Raw genomic sequence first — 20,433 nt, 5'->3', positions numbered from 1 at the left:
ATTCTCAATTAGATGAGGAAAGAGTCCTTACAGAACCACCTAGTGCTACCACAACAACCACAATAGGTATATCTGCAACATGGACAACTTTGGCAGGTTCCCATGGAAAAAGAAACAGTACTGTCACCACAAGCAGCTCTAAGAGAAAAAGCAGAAAAAGCAAAATCAGCCAAGAGACTGTTCGGATTATTTTTGATGATCAGCTCCCAATCTCCTATTCTCAACCAGAAAAAATAAATGGTGAATCAAAAAGCAGCAGTACCAGTGAAAGTGGTGACAGTGACAACATGAGAATTTCCAGCTGTAGTGATGAAAGCAGCAATAGTAACAGCAGCCACAAAAGTGACAGCAATTCTTCTACAACAATCACTAGTGCTTCAAGCAGCAAGAAGCAGCCATCGGTGCTGGTCACCTTCCCCAAAGATGAACAAAAAGCAGTTTCTGGCAAATCTTCAGTCAAGTAAGCTACTGTGGCTTTCACTTCATGTTCAAGATCTAATCCAACCTTCCCCACCAGTCTGGTGTTTCATTTCTTTTTCACTGGCCTACTCCTGGCCATGATTCACTTTAGGGGTAACCAGCTCCAGGCAGTGTATTTCTGTTCTCTCATTTGTACTGAGCCACTAACTGCCAGTGAAGCCCCATTATAATGGGAACAGATAATATATGGGGGGATTGGATGAGGAGGAAAAACTCTGGGGAGTGGAGCCTTCACAACCAGGCCATCTTAAATGTGGAATCCTCACATGGGACCACATATCCACCCAATTCAACTCCAGTCCTTATCACCTTCATGTGACTGGTTTCCAATAAGCTGCTCAGCCCCGGTTCATTATTCTGTCCCATCCTCCCCCAATCTGGTGGCCACGAGATAAAGAAGTCATTGGGATGCTGGAACTCTTAGATCAACAGAGGAGGACATTAGGTTAGGGAAAGCTGATCTAACCTCTCAGGAAATTTTAAAAGTTTCCATCTTCATTCTTACATATTACTTCCTTTTAGAAATGCATTGGTGGCTTCTTAACAAATAATGTTACATAATAACATAACATTATTATGTTAGTAGTAATAAATACTTCACTGACCAGAACTGAGGAATGATTATTTACATTTTATTTAAAATGTCTTTTGCCTTCCTATAAAATATGTTGTTCAAGATGGCTTACAAAAATAATTAAAAAGAAGCTAACAAAATACAATACCAAAAAAACAGAAGAAGACAGCAGTTCAACAGTATAACAAATTATAAAGGAGCAGTTAATGGTACTTTGAGAAGTCAGTATTGCTTATGTTTGAGTTATTCAGTTAACGACAACAGAAGGCCAATTAATACAATCAAAGGTGAATTACAGATGGGAAATAAAGGCCTATGAAATGCCTTCCAAGCACAAAAGGGAATTCTTCCAAATCCTGTTTCTCTTGCAGCCCCTTGTGCTTCTCCTTTTAAAATTGTTCCTTGTCTAGGCTGATGCAAAGGGAGTACAGTTAGAAGTGAAAATTAAGGGAGTCTAAGTGCACATACAACTCTCTTTGCCTTTGGATCCTAGGCATTGTCAATGCATATAATTTATCTCTTTGACATTTCCTCTGCCTTCAGAGGAATCATATCTGCTGATGAACAGGGAAGGGTGGTTGTCCAACTTTGAGGTATAGCGTGATGAAAGTAGTGTTCAGTTAAGTGGCATTTAGTTACATTTTAAAGGTATCAAATTATCTTTGATTCTTCGTCGTGGCCTCTGTGCATCACACATATAGGTGCTGCGCCTGCGCAGTGCCTAGGCCAGAAGATTAGAAAGCTAACGGTTTTTGGTGGGAAAACGCTCTGCTCCCCCCCCCCCCCGCTTGCAGTATAAATAGAGCGGAGCGTCCGCCATTTTACTCCGTCTCTGCGACCGCCATTCGCTGTGCCTCATGCCTGCTCATCTCTTGCTTAGATCTCACCACATGCTCCTTTACGGTTATCTTGTTCAACTTACCTTTTCCTCATTATATATCCCAGTTTCTCTTTCTTGTTGTAGTTCCTCTGTTCATTCTTTCTCTAAAAAAAACACACACAACAAAAAACCGAAAATATTACTTACCCTCTGTACTATCATCTCTTTTTCCTTTTCACAATGGCGCAGCGGGCAGCATTCTGCAAGTGTAGTGAGTGCGGCTCCAAAATGTCTCCCGCGGACCCGCACAACTTATGCCTCTTCTGCCTCGGCGAGGGGCATAGGACCGATAAGTGTGGGCATTGCCTGGCCTTTACCAAACAGGCCAGGAAGAATAGGGAGAATTGTCTCCGCAAGTTACTTTGGGACCAGGCCTTGCTTCAATCTGACCAGCTAGTCTCAAGGCCTACCCCCTCCTCGGCTGCACCGCCTCAGCGCTCCACCTCTACCCCGGCCGCGCCCCCTAAGCGCCCCGCCTCAACTTCGGCCGCGGCACCGCAGCTCCTTTCGGATGAAGGTGCTGCTCCAATGGAAGCGCAACAGCTACCTTCTCCTCCAGCCAGACAAAAGAAGAAGCGTAAGCATTCAGAGCCGGAAAGTCCCTCTGGCTATAAGAAGCTGAGGAAAGAAAAGGCGGCTAAGGCAGCCCACAAGGGCAAGAAACCTGATCGCCCCAAACACCGAGGCTCGGGTTCGTCAGGGTTCTCGGTACTGACTGCCGCAATGGTACCGACTCCCTCAGGACCGGCCCTGCAGTCCGCAATGCAGGTGACGCCGCTGGGATCCCCCAGGCCTGTTCTTCGGCCTGAGAGCGTGTCTCCTCCACAGGAGCCACCGCTTAGGGTGTCCATCTCTGATGGAGAAATTAGAGATTCCCCACCAAGGCAACGCTCCCCGACGCCAATGCCTGCTGTTGGGCCACCTGAGGGACCAGACTCTCCTCCTAGGCGTAGGAGCCGTTCGTTGGAGCGCCATGCAGATGACTGGGCTATGCACGGCTATGGTGGCTATCCTGCCTGGAGTGGACTCCATCCATATGCTTTTTTTCCTCCGGACCATTGCTCGCCGTCGATCCCGAGAGAGGCACCGTCCACTTCTGGCAGTACGGAACGCAGACCTCCACCATCTCCTGAAAGCACTTCGTCCAGTGAGCATTACCGCTACCATCAAGACTCGGACGAGTCCGAAGTAGACTCCACGTCTCCAGACGTGGCTATTACTTCCCAAGACCCGGGATCCTTGGATGAGCCCCATGTTTCTTTCTCGGAGCTGGTTTCTTGTCTAGTCCGGTCGCTGAAGATAGAGGCCTACCATCGCCCCGGGCCCAGCACAGACCAGTTTTACGACATCGTCCAAGGGGAGCAATCTGCCACTGTTGCCTTACCGTTGATTACCACGCTTCGCCAGGCAATGGTTCAGCCCTGGGACCAACCGGCTCAGCCGCAGGTGACATCTCGCCCGTAAGAATCTATGTACCGGGTCCAAGAGGACGACATCCTGTTCCTGCTCCACCACCCGAAGCCTAATTCGGTGGTGGTCGAGTCGTCCCAGGGCAGGGAGGCTCGGGGACATACACCACCCCGAGAAGGAAGGGAGGAAGGTCGACATGATTGCGCACCAGGTCTACATGGCTGCAGGACTCAGTTTGTGTATTTCAAATTATGAGGCTACACTGGCACGTTACCAGTACTTCATTATGCAGAAGCTGGAAAACGTCGTCTCCTCCCTTCCGGACCAGCAGGCAAACCTAGCCAAGGTCTTCTTAAATGAGGTGAAGCAGGTGGCCATTCAACAGTTGTCTACTGCGAGACATCACGTAGCACTGATTCTCGGGCCATGGTCAACACTATCTCCCCCCGACGACACGTGTGGCTCAGGAACTGCAATTTCCCTGAGGAAATGAAGAGGAGGATAGAGGAAATGTCATTTGATGGCTCCGGCCTCTTCCACGCGAAGACCGATCGGAAACTCAAAGCCATCCACGAGTCCCATATGACGGCGCGTCGAATGGAACTCCCACAAGCGAAATATAAGTGGCCATGGTCCAGACCCTACGGGCGCCAGCAATATCAGCCTTGCCAGCAGTTCCACCAGCACCAGCAACGTAGAAGGCAACAGCCTCAACAGCGCTTCTCCCAGGGCCGTAGGCAGTTGGACACCGAGAAACATCCCCACTGATGGTCCCGGCGAACCAATTCACCTCTCCACCTACCACCTTCCCCTCTCCCCTTTGGGAGTCGGCTCCAAAGCCGACTTCCCATTTGGGAGGCCATTGCATCTGATAGGTGGGTGCTGTCCATCATTCAGCTCGGATATAGAATAGAATTCAACATTGTTCCACCGTCGAGCCCTGATTTACACTGCCATCTTCGGTTCTGTGTGATGAAGTCCTTCACCTTCTTCATAAAGGAGCGATTCGACAACTCTCTCGCACTGATGTGTTTCACGGATTCTATTCTAGATATTTTACAGTACCCAAATGGGACAGTGGTCTTCGACCTATCCTGGATCTAAGAGAGGTCAATAGATATATCATACCAAGGAAGTTCCGAATAACCACTTTACAGAATATTCTTCCATTGCTGAGGGAAGGGGATTGGTTCGCCTCATTGGACTTGAAGGATGCATATTTTCATATTTCTATCCATCCTTCCCATAGACGCTTCCTATGTTTTACTGTTGGATCCGATCTTTTCGAATTCAATGTTCTACCATTTGGACTGGCTACGGCACCGAGAGTCTTTACAAAGTGCATGGCCCTGGTTTGCACCCACCTACGGCTCCGAGGTATACAGGTCTACCCCTATTTAGATGATTGGCTAATTGTGTCATGGACTAAAGACAACCTTTTAGCAGCTGTCCGCCTGACTTGTGCTTTACTTGATGACCCCGGACTCTGTATTAACCTTAAGAAATCGTCATTTATTCCCGCGCAGGTCATCGATTTCATTGGAGCACGTATCGACTCCACCCTGCAAAGAGCGTTCCTTCCTCCGTCCCGCAGGGCCACCCTGCATACGCATATCCGTTGGATTCGACGACAAAGGACAGTTCAAGCCATCACTATACAAAGATTGTTGGGACACATGGCAGCCTCAGTAGCCATTGTGCTGCACGCAAGGCTCAGACTCTGCCCGCTCCAACTGTTTTTCAGCAACTCGTTCCATCCGCAGCGGGATCTACAAACCAAGCTTCTGCGGATTCCATCTTCGATCCTTCACACCCTGACGTGGTGGATTATTTCACGCAACCTATCTGTAGGCGTTCAGTTCCGCCCATCCCAAACGACAGCGACAGTGTACACCGATGCGTCTCTCATCGGATGGGGTGCAACATGTTCAGGACTTCGGGTCCAAGGGGCATGGACCTGACGGGAAGTGGTGAGGCATATCAACTTCGAGCTTCTAGCGATTTTCAACACTTTCAAATCTTTCGAAACTGTCTTACACCGCCAAGTTGTATGGATTGCGTCCGACAGCATAGCTGATGTTTTGTATGTCAGCAAACAGGGCGGGACAAAGTCACCTCTCCTGGCCCATTTGTCAATGCAAATGTGGGACTGGTGCATTCCTCGGGGCATCACGATGCTGGCGGTTCATCTTGCGGGAACCGACAACGTAGAAGCCGTCGCATTGAGCCAACTGATGTCAACTATCCACGAATGGGAGTTGGATCGAGTGGTTTGCAACCAGCTGTTCCAGTTATGGGGACAACCAGATACAAACTTGTTCGCGACCCGGTCAAACAGGGTGAGCGAACTGTTCTGCTCCAGAGCGGGGCTGGGACTGGACTTGAGGGGAGATGCCTTAATTATCAACTGGAACAACCTGTTCTTCTACGCGTTCCCTCCAATCCCACTCCTCATCAAGGTAGTGTTGAAGATCGTGCACGACAACGCCTCAGGAGTTCTGATAACCCCATGGTGGCCAAGGCAACCCTGGTTCACCACTCTCCTCACTCAGTCCAGAGGAGTTTTTCGACGACTTCCGCTTGTTCCTCATCTGTTAACACAACACAACGGGACAGTACAACACCCGGACTTACTCTCACTGAAACTAGCAGCGAGGTGCTTCCGATAGATCTGAATTTTCTTTCGGCTCTGTTGCCATCCCAATCAACAGAACTTGCACTTCAACGTCATACGCAACCAACTCCTCCCTTGGAACCGTCAAGGTCCGTTTCGGGACCGACAGTGTTATCCTCGGATATCCAGGCAATTCTCGAATCTGCACTACAACCTTCCACACACAAATCGTATTCAGCAAAGTGGAGAAGATTCTCTTCCTTTGCCAATGCCCGTTCTTTCTCTCCGGAGTCGGCTTCCATCGAGAATATTTTGCAATTTCTATTCAACCTTCATCGCTCGGGACTCAAGCCTTCATCCATAAAGATCTGTACAGCTGCTATCTCACATTTTCATGGCAGCATCCAGGGGTCATCTGTTTTTTCTCAACCCCTGATTCACCATTTCCTTAAAGGGCTTCAAAATTTGCACCCGTCGGTTCGACCTGTTATGCCAACGTGGAGTCTTTCTGTTGTACTTCAGGCCCTTACAAAACCGCTATTTGAACCTTTGGCAACAGTGGATTTTTGCTTAGTTTCATGGAAAACTGCCTTCCTTGTTGCAGTTACTTCAGCCAGAAGAGCCAGTGAACTGTATGCTCTACACATAGACCCACTATTCTTGAACTTTCACAAGGAAAAAGTCGTTCTCCGAATGGACTCTGAGTTTCTTCCCAAGGTGGCTACACTGTTTCATTTGAACCAAGACATCGTCCTCCATTTTTTCCATCTCCGTTGACTCTGATTGAGCGCTCTCTCCATACGCTGGATGTTAGGCGCTGTCTAGCCTTTTACAGGTCTCGCACAGAAGCGTTCAAGAATTCCAATAGACTTTTTGTCGAGTATGCTGATCATGACAAGGGCTCTCCAGTCTCATCTCAGCGACTGTCCAAATGGATTGTGCAGACCATAGTCCTAGCATATCAATTTGCCAAGCTTGACTTACCTTCACTTCCAAGGGGGCATTCTACATGAGCAGTAGCGACTTCGTCAGCCTTTGCAGCAGGGGTTCCAATTCAGGATATTTGCAAGGCTGCAACTTGGGCTGCTCCATGTACTTTCGCCAAGCATTATCAGCTTGATGTACGTGCCAGAGGGGATTGTTCTTTTGGTAGAGCCATGTTCTCTGCCATTCTTCATTGACGACACCTTCCCTCCTCTGAGTCTGGTAAGCTTGCTGATCACCCATATGTGTGATGCACAGAGGCCACGACGAAGAAGAGCAGGTTGCTTACCTGTAACTGATGTTCTTCGAGTGGCCATCTGTGCATTCACACAACCCACCCACCAGCCCCACATGGTGTCGGTGAGTGGACTGTTTTTTTCTTACTGTCGGTTCCGTGTTACTCCTACGGTACTGACTTTTTCTTGCTGCGATGCTGATTTTCGAACGTTGAGAGGTGAACATTGGTCTTCAAGACTGAGTAAAATGGCAGACGCTCCACTCTATTTATACTGCAAGGGGTGGGGAGCGGAGCGTTTTCCCGCTAAAAACCATTAGCTTTCTAATCTTCCGGCCTAGGCACTGCGTAGGCGCAGCACCCATATATGTGAATGCCCAGATGGCCACTCGAAGAACATCAGTTACACGTAAGCAACCTGCTCTTATCAATTACTAGGTGCATTTCAAGCTATCATTTGCAGGAAATAGAACAAGAAAAATTAATATGCTATGGCTTGTTAGTTTCTATTTCTTTGGCACAGTTGTTTGTAATTATCTGCTGCACTTTCCCCCCATAAAATCTTTTTGTGAGGCCCTTCATCACACCTAATATAAAAACTAACTCTATTTAAACATAAAAAGCTTTAATTATTGTCCTTTAAAAAATTGAATTGTACTTTTTCTATAATAGACATTTTGGCTTTTCAAATGGCATAAATTTAATCAGTTGGATCCAGTCTTAGTCATACTGAGAGTATATTACAATTAATGTGGCTTAAGTTAAACTAATATAAGCCTTACTGATTTTAATGGATCTTCTCTTAACTATGGGTATTCCTAGACCCAACCCAATATTCTAATATTGAAGCAGCTACCCAGCATGCAAAAGTGAGGTGTCTGCATTTGTATTTTATGTTTGTCTCTGGGATTCTATTCACACGCAACTCTTTTATTCTTCTCTCCCTCCACACCATCTTTCTCCTGAAAGGTTGTCAGATGTTATTGGTGAAGTGACTGGTAACACCTTATCTACTTGCACGAAACCTTGTCCATCACCGCTTTCTTCTCCTAATGGAAAAATCACCTTAGCTAGCCCTAAACGTGGTCAGAAGAGAGAAGAAGGGTGGAAGGAAGTTGTAAGAAGGCAAGTTAAGTCATATGGTTGTAGTACATTGCAGGTTTTTCATGTGTCTCACCCTGCTTTAGAATATTTAATTCTTGTTTGTTCTTGTTAGCAATATTAGCAACTGTATGGTAGTTCTGTTTCTTGTTTTATATAGTTTATGGCTAAGCCTGTAAGTTCTGCCATGGGTTGCTTTGGAACCTGTTTTCTATGGGATATTAATGTACTTCCCATAGTGGTATCTTCTCTCTCTGTCTTTTCAGCCTTTTTGTATGGAACCAGAACAATTCCACAATTATAACAGTTATTATAATGCTTCAGTACATAGTTCAGCCAAAGCTTTTTAACATGAAGCCCAGCAACTTTAGTCTCCAGAATCACATATTGGCATGGCTTGTCTGTCATTGCACTTGTAAGCTGATTGGAAAGGAGAATGTCTTGGTGTCCCTCATATCCACTAAATATCTCAATGGCCAGGCTTATACATCTAAGATATGGGACATGGTGTAGCTTCCAGACAAAGCCACCACACATTTTTTTTTCATATGCACAACCCCCTTCCTACTAAGCACTATCTAATCTCAGTTTATTGAAACCATTTTACATTTTTTCATACTTTTCTTTAGATCGAAGAAAGTTTCTGTTCCGTCAACTGTTATTTCCAGAGTAATTGGAAGAGGTGGTTGCAACATCAATGCTATTAGAGAGTTTACTGGAGCACATATAGACATTGATAAACAGAAAGACAAAACAGGGGACAGAATCATAACAATAAGGTAAATACTTATTCAGGCACTGCTTATTTAAATTATGAGGATTCACTTCTGTATTTTGTTATTAACCTAGAGGTGCAGAACTGTTCTGGGGTGTCAGGGGCAGGTTGTAGGGCAGGTGACATCAGGGAGAAAGCCACCATGCTCTCCACTGCCATCAATGATCTGAGATAACAGCAGGATTAAGGTGTGGCAAGGTTGAATTTGCCCACCTGTGGAGAAAAGCACTTACTCACTCCCCCATCTCTGCACTCAGGTGAGTCCCCTCTGGCAGTATGGATGAAGGACATTGGGTATCACCCATGCAGGGAAGAGCAGCAGTTCTTCCTGTCATTGGTGAGTCAGGCCTAGGACTCCAGGCATCCACACCATTATCTCAGGGGATTCTTCTGGGGATGGGGTTTTGAGCTTAAGGTTCACCTTCTGAAGGAATTCCAAGATCAGCATGAACCAAATTTTGATATCACATGGGCTTGGAAGTTCTGTATCCCTTTACTAAATATGACACTTGTAGGCACTGTGTCTTGTAAAACAAATTTTGAACTATTTGATAATACACACACATGTATGCACACGCATATACAAACACAGGACCTTCAGTGGAATATTGTAGTGCCTTTATCCTGAAACAGGTATCGTATAACAGGCTGCTGTTTGGAATTTCAGCTAGCCGGTCAAACATGTCCTCCTCCAGAATGTCATGCTATACTGAACTCAAGCATGTCAGTTCACTCTTTCTGGTTGCTCCACTCCAGTTTTCCACTTTCTATGCAACCAACACTTAAAATGTTGTTGGCTTCTGGAGTCGATTGAACATGCACAGTCCTCAATGGGTTGCTTATGCATGCTTCAGGGGTCACCCAGTCATTTAATACCACTTCTTTTGTTTCTCACTAGCCCTTTTTGACTCCTGTTCAGACAGCGCTCATCCCGAGTTCACTATTAGAGGAAATTGGTGGGGTACCAGGTTTACAGCATAAAGCTATTAAATTCCATTTGTTCAAAGAGTATTCATTTCATATATTTTTGTGTAATGGGTGGAAAGATATAAATGTATTGTGAATGGAAAAGGATTTCCTCATGAGTTTATTCAACTCTTATAGGGGAGGCACAGAATCAACAAGACAAGCAACACAGCTCATAAATGCTCTGATTAAGGATCCAGACAAGGAAATTGATGAGCTCATTCCAAAGAATCGTTTAAAAAACTCTGTAGCCTATCCCAAAACAGGGGTGTCAGCCCATACCACCACTACAACTCACAATTCTGTAGCTGGGAGCAAGGTAACTGTAGCAATCTCATCATCGTCTCAAATTGCCACAGTGCTTTCTGTGCCTGCAATTTCTTCAGCTTCTACTCACAAAGCTATCAAGAACCCTGTGAACAATGTGCGTCCTGGATTTCCAGTTTCTTTGCCGCTAGCATATCCTCCTCCCCAGTTTGCGCAAGCCCTGCTTGCTGCTCAGACTTTCCAACAGATCCGTCCACCAAGATTGCCCATGACCCATTTTGGAGGAACTTTCCCACCAGCTCAGTCCACCTGGGGTCCTTTCCCTGTTAGACCTCTGAGCCCTGCAAGAGCGACTAACTCACCTAAGCCTCACACAGTGCCTCGCCATAGCAATCAAAATAGCAGTGGTTCTCAAATGAATTCTGTGGGTTCTTCAACTTCCAGTCCCACAACTACCACAAGTTCAGCTGTGTCTACTGTGCCTGTTACTTCTGCAGATGGAAGTCCCAGTTCACCTTCAGTTCGAAGGCAGCTCTTCGTCACCGTGATTAAGACATCCAGCACTACAACAAATACAATTGCAACCACAGCAAGCAACAACAGCACAACACTCACGAATGCCACATATCCTTTTCCTACTGCCAAAGAACACTATCCTGTGCCATCCAATTCCTCCCCTTCACCACCAGCCCAATCAGCAAGGGTTTCCAGAAGTAGTCCTTCAGAAGGCACAGCAAATTCTCCAAATAAAGGGCTGCTTTCCTCTGACCAGGAAGTTGCTAGCCCACCAATATCAGAGACAGCAAATCTGGCCAGCAACAAGCAGTCAAATAGTGGTTCCGTTGGTGTTATTTCAGAGCATCCTGTTCAGCCGCAGTCTCTTGGGTCTGTTTCCCAAGAAGTAAGACCACCTCTACAACAGCCTCAGGTTCAGACACAAGATCCTCGAATGATTATGCCTCCAAATTTAGTAACAGTGAGCACTTCTGCTGCAGTAGTTGCTCCTGCTAATGTTCCAATAAATTCTCCAGCAAACTATCTTTTGCCTCAAGCATCAGTGGGATCTACTCAACCACCACCTCCGGCTAAAATGGAAAACCCCGCCACCAGGCTACCTTCCCATGGAGCAAATCCTGCACACAAGAATTCAGCTGCTGCTCCAAATGCTTCAGTTGCTGTTCTTAATGTCAATCACATAAAAAGACCCAATAGTGTTCCTTCTTCAGTACAGCTTCCTTCTACCTTAAGTACACAAAGTGCTTCTCAAAATGCAGTCCATTCGGCAAGCAAGTCCATGACCACCAACTTCAGTGCTACTTTACCATTTGGGCCCTTTAGTACACTGTTTGAGAACAGTGCTGCCTCCTCTCATGCTTTCTGGGGTGGATCTGTCTTATCTCAGACAACAGCAGAATCTGTGCTGTCTGGAAAGTCTTCATTTCTGCCAAACTCAGATCCATTACATCAGTTAGATACTTCCAAAGCCCCAGGTTTTAGACCCCCACTGCAGAGACCAGCTCCAAGTCCCTCAGGTGAATGTTTCTACTGTTCTTTCCTTGTTTTACAGTATGCAATATTGCCACATATTTAACATGTGTAACTTTTTATCTGTTCACTACTTCAGCCTATTTGTAGCCATCAAAAACACTGGAGCATTGTTTTCTCTATGCATTAGGAGCCAGACTGTTTTACTAGAAAAAAGACTTGGCTGGAGGATGGAATGTGAAGGTATTTCTTACTTCCCTACAGCCAGCCTTTCTTCTGCTTCCACAGCCAACAGACACAGGTCCATGGGTCTACTCTGTTTTACAGGAAAGGGTGAAAAAAGCTTTACGTGGGGACTAGTACCTAAGTAAACCCAAAGCTGACCTTGCAGTTGTGTCTCCCCCCTTTTCTCCTGGTAATGAGGAATATGCAGGAGGACTGTGTGTGTTCCTCAGGCTTGGTATCACATGTGTTACCACATGGGTTCCTGTGTGAGTTATGGGTTCCACCCTCTTCCTGATTAATACTTTTGGAACAGGCAGGAGGACTTTCAGTGGTACAGTGGCTAAGGTAATGATACTTTTGACCAGCTTTTAAGTTAAGCTGCACCCCCACTGTTGCGACTTGAGTGGCTGGATGGATAGCACCACATTGAATCAACCATTTTCCCAGGTGGCTGGCTGTAAACCAGACCAGGACTCCCATTTTGCCAGGCTCATGGCAGCCAGCTTTTTGACTATGCCATCCCTTGCCCATGGCAAACAACTTCAAGTCCTTGCCATCTTAGAACTATCACTTCCTTTTCAGTCTTCCTCTCCTCACCATTGGCAACTTTAGGGGAAGGCTGTTCTGAGCTGTGCTCTTCTGTACTCCCATTTGGACTAAAGAAATAATATGTGGCAAAGGCCCTTCCTAATAATTTATAGATGTATTGAGTGAACAGAAAGAACTTCAGCTGTGGGAAAGAGAGCCTTCACAACCAGGTCATGTCACATTTCAGAACCCCTCCTGGAACATCTATATAGTTCCCCTTCAAGACAAATTGTTATCACTGTTAGATGACATTATGGAGATTGTGCTTCAACACTGTACCTACCTCACCATGGTCAACCCAGGCGATTTGTGCATATTGTTGGTTTATAAGGCCCTGTGCAGTTCAGGACCTGGGTATCTTAGAGACTGCATTCTCCTGTTCAAGGTGCCACAGCCTTGGTGTTCTGAGGAACCATACCATGCCATGTTTATGATTTATTGATTGATTGATTGATTTATATCCTGCCTTTTTCCTACAAAGGGCTCAAGACAGCTTACATCTCCTCCTCCTCCCCCACAACAACCACCCTGTGAGGTAGGTTGGGCTGAGAGTCTGTGACTGGCCCAGTCACCCAGTTGGCTCCATGGCTGAGCGGGGACTAGAACCCAGTTCGTCTGAGTCCCAGTCCCACGCTCTTAACCATCACACCACACTGGCTCTCAAGTGAATATCAGTATGCATGATGCCGTGCATACTGATATTCACTTGACTAGACTATGGAGGAAGGCCTTCCCCACTGTAACACCGGAATGATCACCTGTTCCTTCTGACGACTATGTTCCCTTCTGGCCCCTTCTGACCAATAGCATTGCCACTTACCCTTAGTTATCCTAATGTGATGTGTGATTTAAAAAAAAGATTGTCATTATTTTTCTTTACAAACTGCTTCATTTGTTTTTTAATAAAAAGAAATATAAAAATTCCTAACATAAATACCATAAATTCCCAACCTGATGTACTTCAGATGTGTTAGATGATAGGACCTGTAGTCCAACACATCTGGCATAGAAGTTTGGGAAAGGCTTGTATTGTGACGACAATGAGCAGGATGGCTATAATGTATCCATATCTTTCTATGTTTCTGCTGGTAGAACCTGAAAACAAATTTGCTGCTGCTATTAATTCATGATGCACCAGTCTGGTATTGATGTATCCTCAGTGTTTCTTGCTCATAATCCTCATCCATTACATCCTGCTTTGAATCAAATGTCCAAAACAGTAACTGTTTTTCAAGTTAGGAGGTCAGCATAAATAGTAATAAGTAAGTGCCTGCTTATCTAAGGGAATGTCTCCCTCCATATGAGCCTGCCCAGACCCTAAGATCTGCTGCTTCGTGAGCCCTCCTTGAGAGAAGTGAGGAAGATGGTAACAAGGAGGAGGGCCTTCTCTGCCAAAGCTCCCCTATAATGGAACTCACTCCTCAGAGAGGTTGGCCTGGTGCCAATGCTTTATTTGTTTTGGCACCAGGCCAAAACCTTTCAATTTTCCCAGTTTTTTAAAATCAATAATGTATTTTAATTAGTTGAAGTGAATGTGGGCACTGAGTAGTTTTAACTATAGCTGTATATGGTTTTAATGTATATATTAATAAATATAATATATTTATATTTTTTCTGGATTTTTTGTTAATTGTCTCAAGATATGAGAAAAAAATAAATGGTAGAAGCAAAGGAAAATAGGCTCACCTTTGAAAGGGCTCTTCGAAAAAGGATTTTTTTTACTCTCCAGATCCCAAATTCAGGGATGTTTTCCTCAGTTAGGCTTGGGGATTCTTTTAATTGTGTTACCAGTAGGAGGTGTCTCTTGGGAAGACGAAGAAGGTATCTCCTAGTCAATCCCTCAGCCATGTCATTTCTCTAGAAAAAGAACTGGTCATATAGTTTGTTGTTAGGTGCCATCCAGATATCTCAGACTCATGGCAACACTATAAATCCAAGCCCTTCAAAATGTCCTGTTCATTACAGCCCAGTTCAGCATTCCCTAATGGAGTCCATCCATCTCATATTTGGTCTTTCTTTTCTTCTGTCTTCAACTTTCTCTAGCATGGTTATCTTCTCCAGGGCTTTTTGCCTCCCCATGACGTGCTCAAAGTATAACAGCTTCACTTTTGTCATTTTTGCTTCTAAAGAAAGCTCTGGTTTGATTTGATCTAGAACCCATTTCTTTGTTTCTCTGTTGGTCCATAGTATGTATGTATGTATTTATTTATTTAGAGTATTTGTATGCCATCCCATTGCATAGCCTCAGGATGGCTTACATAAAATGAAATAAAATATAATACACATAAAATCCAGATCCACCCTGGCTGCAGATTAAAACCTATAAGCTGATATTAAAAGTTATTAAAATATTGTTGAAAGAAAAAGGTCTTAGCCTGGCGCCGAAAAACAAATAACGACGGTGCCAGGTGGACCTCTCTGGGGAGTGCATTCCATAGGCGGGTCGCCACCGCAGAGAAAGCCCTCCCGGGTACTTTGCCTCCTGATGTCTTTCACGGAGGGTTCCCCGAGGAGGGCCTCTGCTGCCGATCTCAGGGGGCGGGAGGGCAAATACGGAAGAATTTACAAAGTTCTCCTCCAGCCCCATGGCTTAAACACATCAATTTTCTTTCTGTCAGCTTTCTTCACTGTCTAGCTTTTGCATCCATACATACTAATCAGGAATACAATCGTATGGATTATCTTTGCCTTGGTTTCCAGTGAATTGTCCCTATACTTGATTTTTATCTTTTCTATTTCCTTCATTGCTGCCCTTACCCATCTCAGTCATCTTCAAATTTGTTGGCAGCAGTCTCCCTTTGAAGTGATGACTCGGCTAAGGTATACAAAATCTTTCACAATTCCAATTTCTTTATTGTTAACAGTACAGTTTTGTAATTCTTCTATAGGCCTGATTTTTGTTCTCTTGATATTCAGCTGCAGTCCTGTACTTGCTTCTTTCAATTTATCAGGAATTGTTTCAATTTGCTACTGCTCTCTGCAAGTAATATGGCATCATTTTAGTTTCTTAAATTATTGATGTGTCTTCCACCAATTTTCACTTCTTCCTCTGATTCTAATTCAGCTCTCCTTATGATATATTCTGCATACCAATTGAACACATGGGGAGATAAAATACATCTTTATCTGACACCTTTGCCTATGGGAAATTATTCTGTTCTCCGTCCTCTGTGCTTACAGTAGCTTCATGGCCATCATATAGGTTATGCATCAGGACAATCAGGTGCCAAGGCAGCCACATTTCTATCAGAACCATCCATAGCTTCTTGTGGTCTGCATGGTCAATGGCTTTGCTGTAGTCTATAAAGCATAGACTTATCTGAAATTCTTTGGTGCACTCTAGTAGCCCAAGGACCGTGTTTCCCCGAAAAGACACTGTCTTATTTTTTTTTTTTTTTTTTGGCTCACAAAAACACACTAGGTCTTATTCTCAGGGTAGGTCTTTTTTTATGTGTACAACAATCCACACTTATTCATGTACAACAGCATGAATACATGAACATTTGGTACATTTGGTATCACTCCACCTGTGGCAGGAGCTGGCACTACAGAGGAAGCATCGGCTTATGCAGGGAGCGGAGGGAGCAGAGCATGTTTCCTCCACACAGTGCATTAAGTTAAAGTTAAGTTAAAAATAAAGTTTAAAAAGACTCTTTATGTTCCCTACTGGCCTTGGGAATAAACACAGCTAGGTCTTATTTTCAGGGTAGGTCTTATATTTTAACAAGTACCAAAAATAGTACTAGGTCTTATTTTTGGGGAAACACGGTATGTTTGCAGTATGATCTCTAGTGCCTCTTCCTTTTTGGAATCCCGCTCGAATGTCTGGTTATTTCTGTCTCTATATAGGTTAATATTCTTTATTGCCACACTTTGAGCATAACTTTGCTTGCATGGGAAATTAGTGCAATGGTCCTTAGCTTGTGGTAATCTTTTGCATCTCTTTTTTTGGAGACTGGAATGTATATTGAATGTTTCCCATCTGTAATCGGTTGCTTTGTTTTCCATATTTGTTGGCACATTCTTTTTAGGACTTGAACCAATTCAATCTCTGCAGCTTGGAGTTGTTCTGCATTTGATCTAGTCTGGGGCTCTATTTCTTCCAAGTGCTTTTAGAGAAGTTTTCACTTCACTTTCTAATATTAGAGGTACTTCCTCATAGGATTCCTCTTCGAAGGAGTCTGTCATCCTTCCATTTCTTCTGTGTAATTCTTCTGTATATTATTTTCACCTTCTCTTTATTCTTCTGATCAGATTGCTTGTCTTTTAGCATTCTTAATCTAGGTTTGAATATCCCTTTGATTTCTTGGGTCTTCAGAAAGAGGTCTCCTGTTTTTTATCATTTGTTGTTCTCTTCTAGTTCTTTGCACTGTTGTAATAGACCTTTTTGTCTCTACATGATAATTGCTGAAAAGTTGCATTCAGGATTCTGACCCTATTGCATTATCTTTTGCTTTTGTTTTTTGCCTGTCATTTGCAACTGTGTTTCTTCTGTCATTCATCTAGGGATTTTCTTTCTTTTTGCTACAGGAATTCAGCATTCTTTCCTAATAATGTTTCTGGTTTCAGAGACTAGTTCTTCTGGCTCACAGTCAATTAAGTTGAGTAATGCAAATCCGCCCTTTATGTAGACATTAAATTCCTCAGGGATGTTAATGAATTGTATTTTGGCACTATTTCTGTTTGTGATTTTTTCAGTTTTATTCTTTTTTTTTATATTTTATTTATTAAAACATTTCTATGCTGCCCCATTCGCCAAAGCCTCGGGGCGGCTCACAACAAGCCTCGGGGCGGCTCACAACTCATATTAAGAGTTCATGGTCATTACCATAATCTGTTCCTGGTCTTGTTTTGGCAATGAAAATACAGCTTCTCCATTTTCAGTTTCCAATTATATAAGTTGTTTGATTTCTATACTGGCCATGTGCTGATATCCATGTATAGAGTTGTCTCACTGGTAACTTGAAGTATGTATTTGCAATAACCAAATTGTTGGCTTCACAAAATTCCATGAGCCATTCTCTGGTTCAAGTCTTACAACTAGGTCAAATTTTTGTACAACATTGGATTCTGCTTTGTTTCCTCCTTTTACATTCCCATCACCTAGGATTATTGGAGTGTCTTGTTTTGATGTGTTATCAATTTCTTCTTGAATGCCTGCATAATAGTTTTTATTATTATTCATTTATTTAGGCTATTTTTATCCCATCCCATACCAATTATCTCTGGATGACTTACAGTGTGATAAATAAACAATAAATACAGCAATCAGTAACACAAAATAAAATTTCCTCTTCTTTGGCATCTGTTATTGGAGCATAGGCTTGAGTGATGATAGGTTTTTCACAAACTTGCCACAATACTAGAGTCACTCCATTTCTTCTGAGTTTTTCATTTCTGGAGTAAAACACCTTGTGTGTGTCTGACTGAAAATGTCCCAGTCCAGTCCACTTTAGGTTGGTCATATCAAGCATTGCGATGTTTAGCTGTTCCATTTTCTGCTTTGTGATTTCCAGTTTGCTTTGATTCATACTTCTTGTTTTTCATGTTCCAGTTATACATGTTATACAGCATTGGACATTCCTTTAACTTCTGTGCATATCAGCCACAAGACTTCCTTTCAAATTTGATCTAGTAGTGTCATTAGAAACATAGAATAATAGAGTTGGATAGGGCCAGAAGACCATCTGGTCCAACCCCCTGCTATTGCAGGATACTAAGTTACACCATCCCATTCAGATGACTGTCCAGACACTTTCTGAATGTCTCCAGTGAGGAAGAGCACACAGCTTCTCCAGGAAATAGGTTCCATTGTTAAACTGCTCTGACAGTGAGGAAATTCTTCCTGGTGTCTAGTCTAAATCTGGTTTCTTATAATTTAAGTCCATTAAGCAGGACAATTTAAGTCCTGCACTCTGGAATGAATGAGAAGAGATCTTTCCTCTTTGTGACACCATTTCAGGTACTTGTAGTCATTAGTGACAGCGCTCTTCGTACTTGTCCTTCGATCTTCCTTAGGAGCTCATTTAGTGCCTTCCAACCTGGGAATCTCATCTTTTGGCACTCTCTCTTGTTTCATTTTGGATTGTTTCATCATAGGATTTTCAAGGTAAGAAGATTCAGAAGTAGTTTAACATAAGTGCCTTTTGCACAGTACTAACCAGAGTGAGTTTGCATGTCACTGCTGTTATCTGTGAAGGATCTTCCACCAGTGTCTCCTCCAACCACTGCTGCTGCCCAGTAGCTGCCCTGCAGGAGTTTCTCTGCCCCCATCACCATTACAGCTATCTGTTCTCTTCTGCTGATGTAACGGTTAGCCTCTTGCCTCTGCTTTGACCACTCTGCCTTGAGTGATGCAGCAAGGAATCCAGCCCTAGTAAGACAGTTTGGCCTCTTGGCAGCATTGCTTGTCATGTCTTTGATACTGTCAAACCCACTCACTATATTCAGGTGTGCATCCAAGAGGGAACGTGAGTATAGTAGGTAGAGGAAATCCCCCTAGTCTTTGGTAACACTATTGTTGTTGTTGTTGACTATTGTTGCTCTGGTTTCTTTTAAAAGGACTGACTTGAGACAGTGAGATTTTTAGAGAAGGATTTTGCCAGGAAGGAATATAAATCACAGCAACCCCAACTCATCTTCGGTGATTGTCAAGAGAAACCAAAGGGAGAAAATCATATAGTGGGAGCATCTTTGGGTCAGTGTTTAGGGCTTAGGATAGCAATACTCCCAATGATACTGACCCAGCCAAGTCTTCCAACTGGCATATTTGCAAAACTGCCCACCACCACAGTTGCACAAGTGCAGCAAGTATTAATAAAAGGAAACATTTCAAAACATTGTTTCATGAACAGTGACAGCCCCTCCAGTGTAGCACTTCAGCACTTTTAAGAGATTGTCAGTGGCTGTCAAAACAGGGATTGTCAAAGTTGACTTAAAGATAAAACCATGGCAACTTGAAAGTAGGTTTAAGAAGGGAGATCTTTAAGGTTGCACACTATACTGTTGTTTTTCGTTTTCTATGCACATACTCTAAGCTTCATTTGCCATTTTTGTTGGCTGTTAATCTGGTTTTAGGGACATCCTTTTGGAGTTGTTTGCAGTCTGCTTGGGTTTTCATCATTCTGAATAATTTGACTGGTAAATATGCCCACCTCACTGCTCCTGACTCCCAATATTTTATGAACAAGTTGGGACATCAGCTGCAATAGAGGTCCTTGAGAAAACTCAGTGCTGCTTTCCTTCCAATGTGAGAAATTTCAGTCTGTTTCTGCTTTCTGTTTCCTATTGTTTAACCAGTGTATACACATAGTCAGGTTGTTGCAGAAATGTGTGTTTCACAGTAAACATAAACACTAAATTTCTAGTTCTAGTTTAGAGTGTGACCAAAATATTTTGACATTAAAGTAGTAAGATTGTGTGGTGGTTGTCCTCCTGATTTAAATAAATATATGGATCTGTTGATAAATGTAAAATTTAAAAAACAGCAAGTAACAATTCAAATGAAGATTCATAACTGTTAATGCTGAGTGATGTTTGCAGAAGTTACTTCCATTGCCATTGCTTGATATCTTGCAAATCATTTTATAGGTATTGTCAGTATTGATTCACCATATGGTTCTGTAACACCTCCTTCTACACATTTGGGTAACTTTGCCTCAAACCTTTCAAGCAGTCAATTATATGCACCAGGAACACCTCTTGGGGGAGCACCGGCAGCTGCTAATTTTAACAGACAGCACTTTTCCCCACTCAATTTATTGCCTCCATGTTCCTCTGCATCAAATGGTGAGTTACTAATTAAACTGGAAATTATATTTTTATATTTGTTTTATATTTAATGCAGCAC

At 43.6% G+C, this 20,433-nt stretch overlaps 1 protein-coding gene across 8 annotated transcripts in view; it reads left to right on the top strand.

The window, feature by feature from the left end:
• ANKRD17 (ankyrin repeat domain 17) overlaps nucleotides 1-20,433 on the top strand; it is a 161,796-nt gene that overhangs the window by 110,549 nt on the left and 30,814 nt on the right. For 6 of the 8 annotated variants that reach the window (XM_044447255.1, XM_044447254.1, XM_044447260.1 and 3 more), the window contains 5 exons: nucleotides 13-460; nucleotides 8,147-8,302; nucleotides 8,908-9,057; nucleotides 10,158-11,818; nucleotides 20,175-20,372. In XM_044447255.1, coding sequence (XP_044303190.1) covers nucleotides 13-460; nucleotides 8,147-8,302; nucleotides 8,908-9,057; nucleotides 10,158-11,818; nucleotides 20,175-20,372 — 2,613 coding nt within the window. The remainder of the gene's footprint in view (nucleotides 1-12; nucleotides 461-8,146; nucleotides 8,303-8,907; nucleotides 9,058-10,157; nucleotides 11,819-20,174; nucleotides 20,373-20,433) is intronic. The other 2 variants (XM_044447261.1, XM_044447258.1) reach the window with 1 other exon arrangement.

The sequence above is a fragment of the Varanus komodoensis genome, unplaced genomic scaffold (genome assembly GCF_004798865.1).
Source record: "Varanus komodoensis strain SLA01 unplaced genomic scaffold, ASM479886v1 scaffold51, whole genome shotgun sequence".
Taxonomy (NCBI): Eukaryota; Metazoa; Chordata; class Lepidosauria; order Squamata; family Varanidae; genus Varanus; species Varanus komodoensis.
Note: the sequence above shows the minus strand (reverse complement) of the source record. Positions and strands in the feature narration are given on the sequence as shown.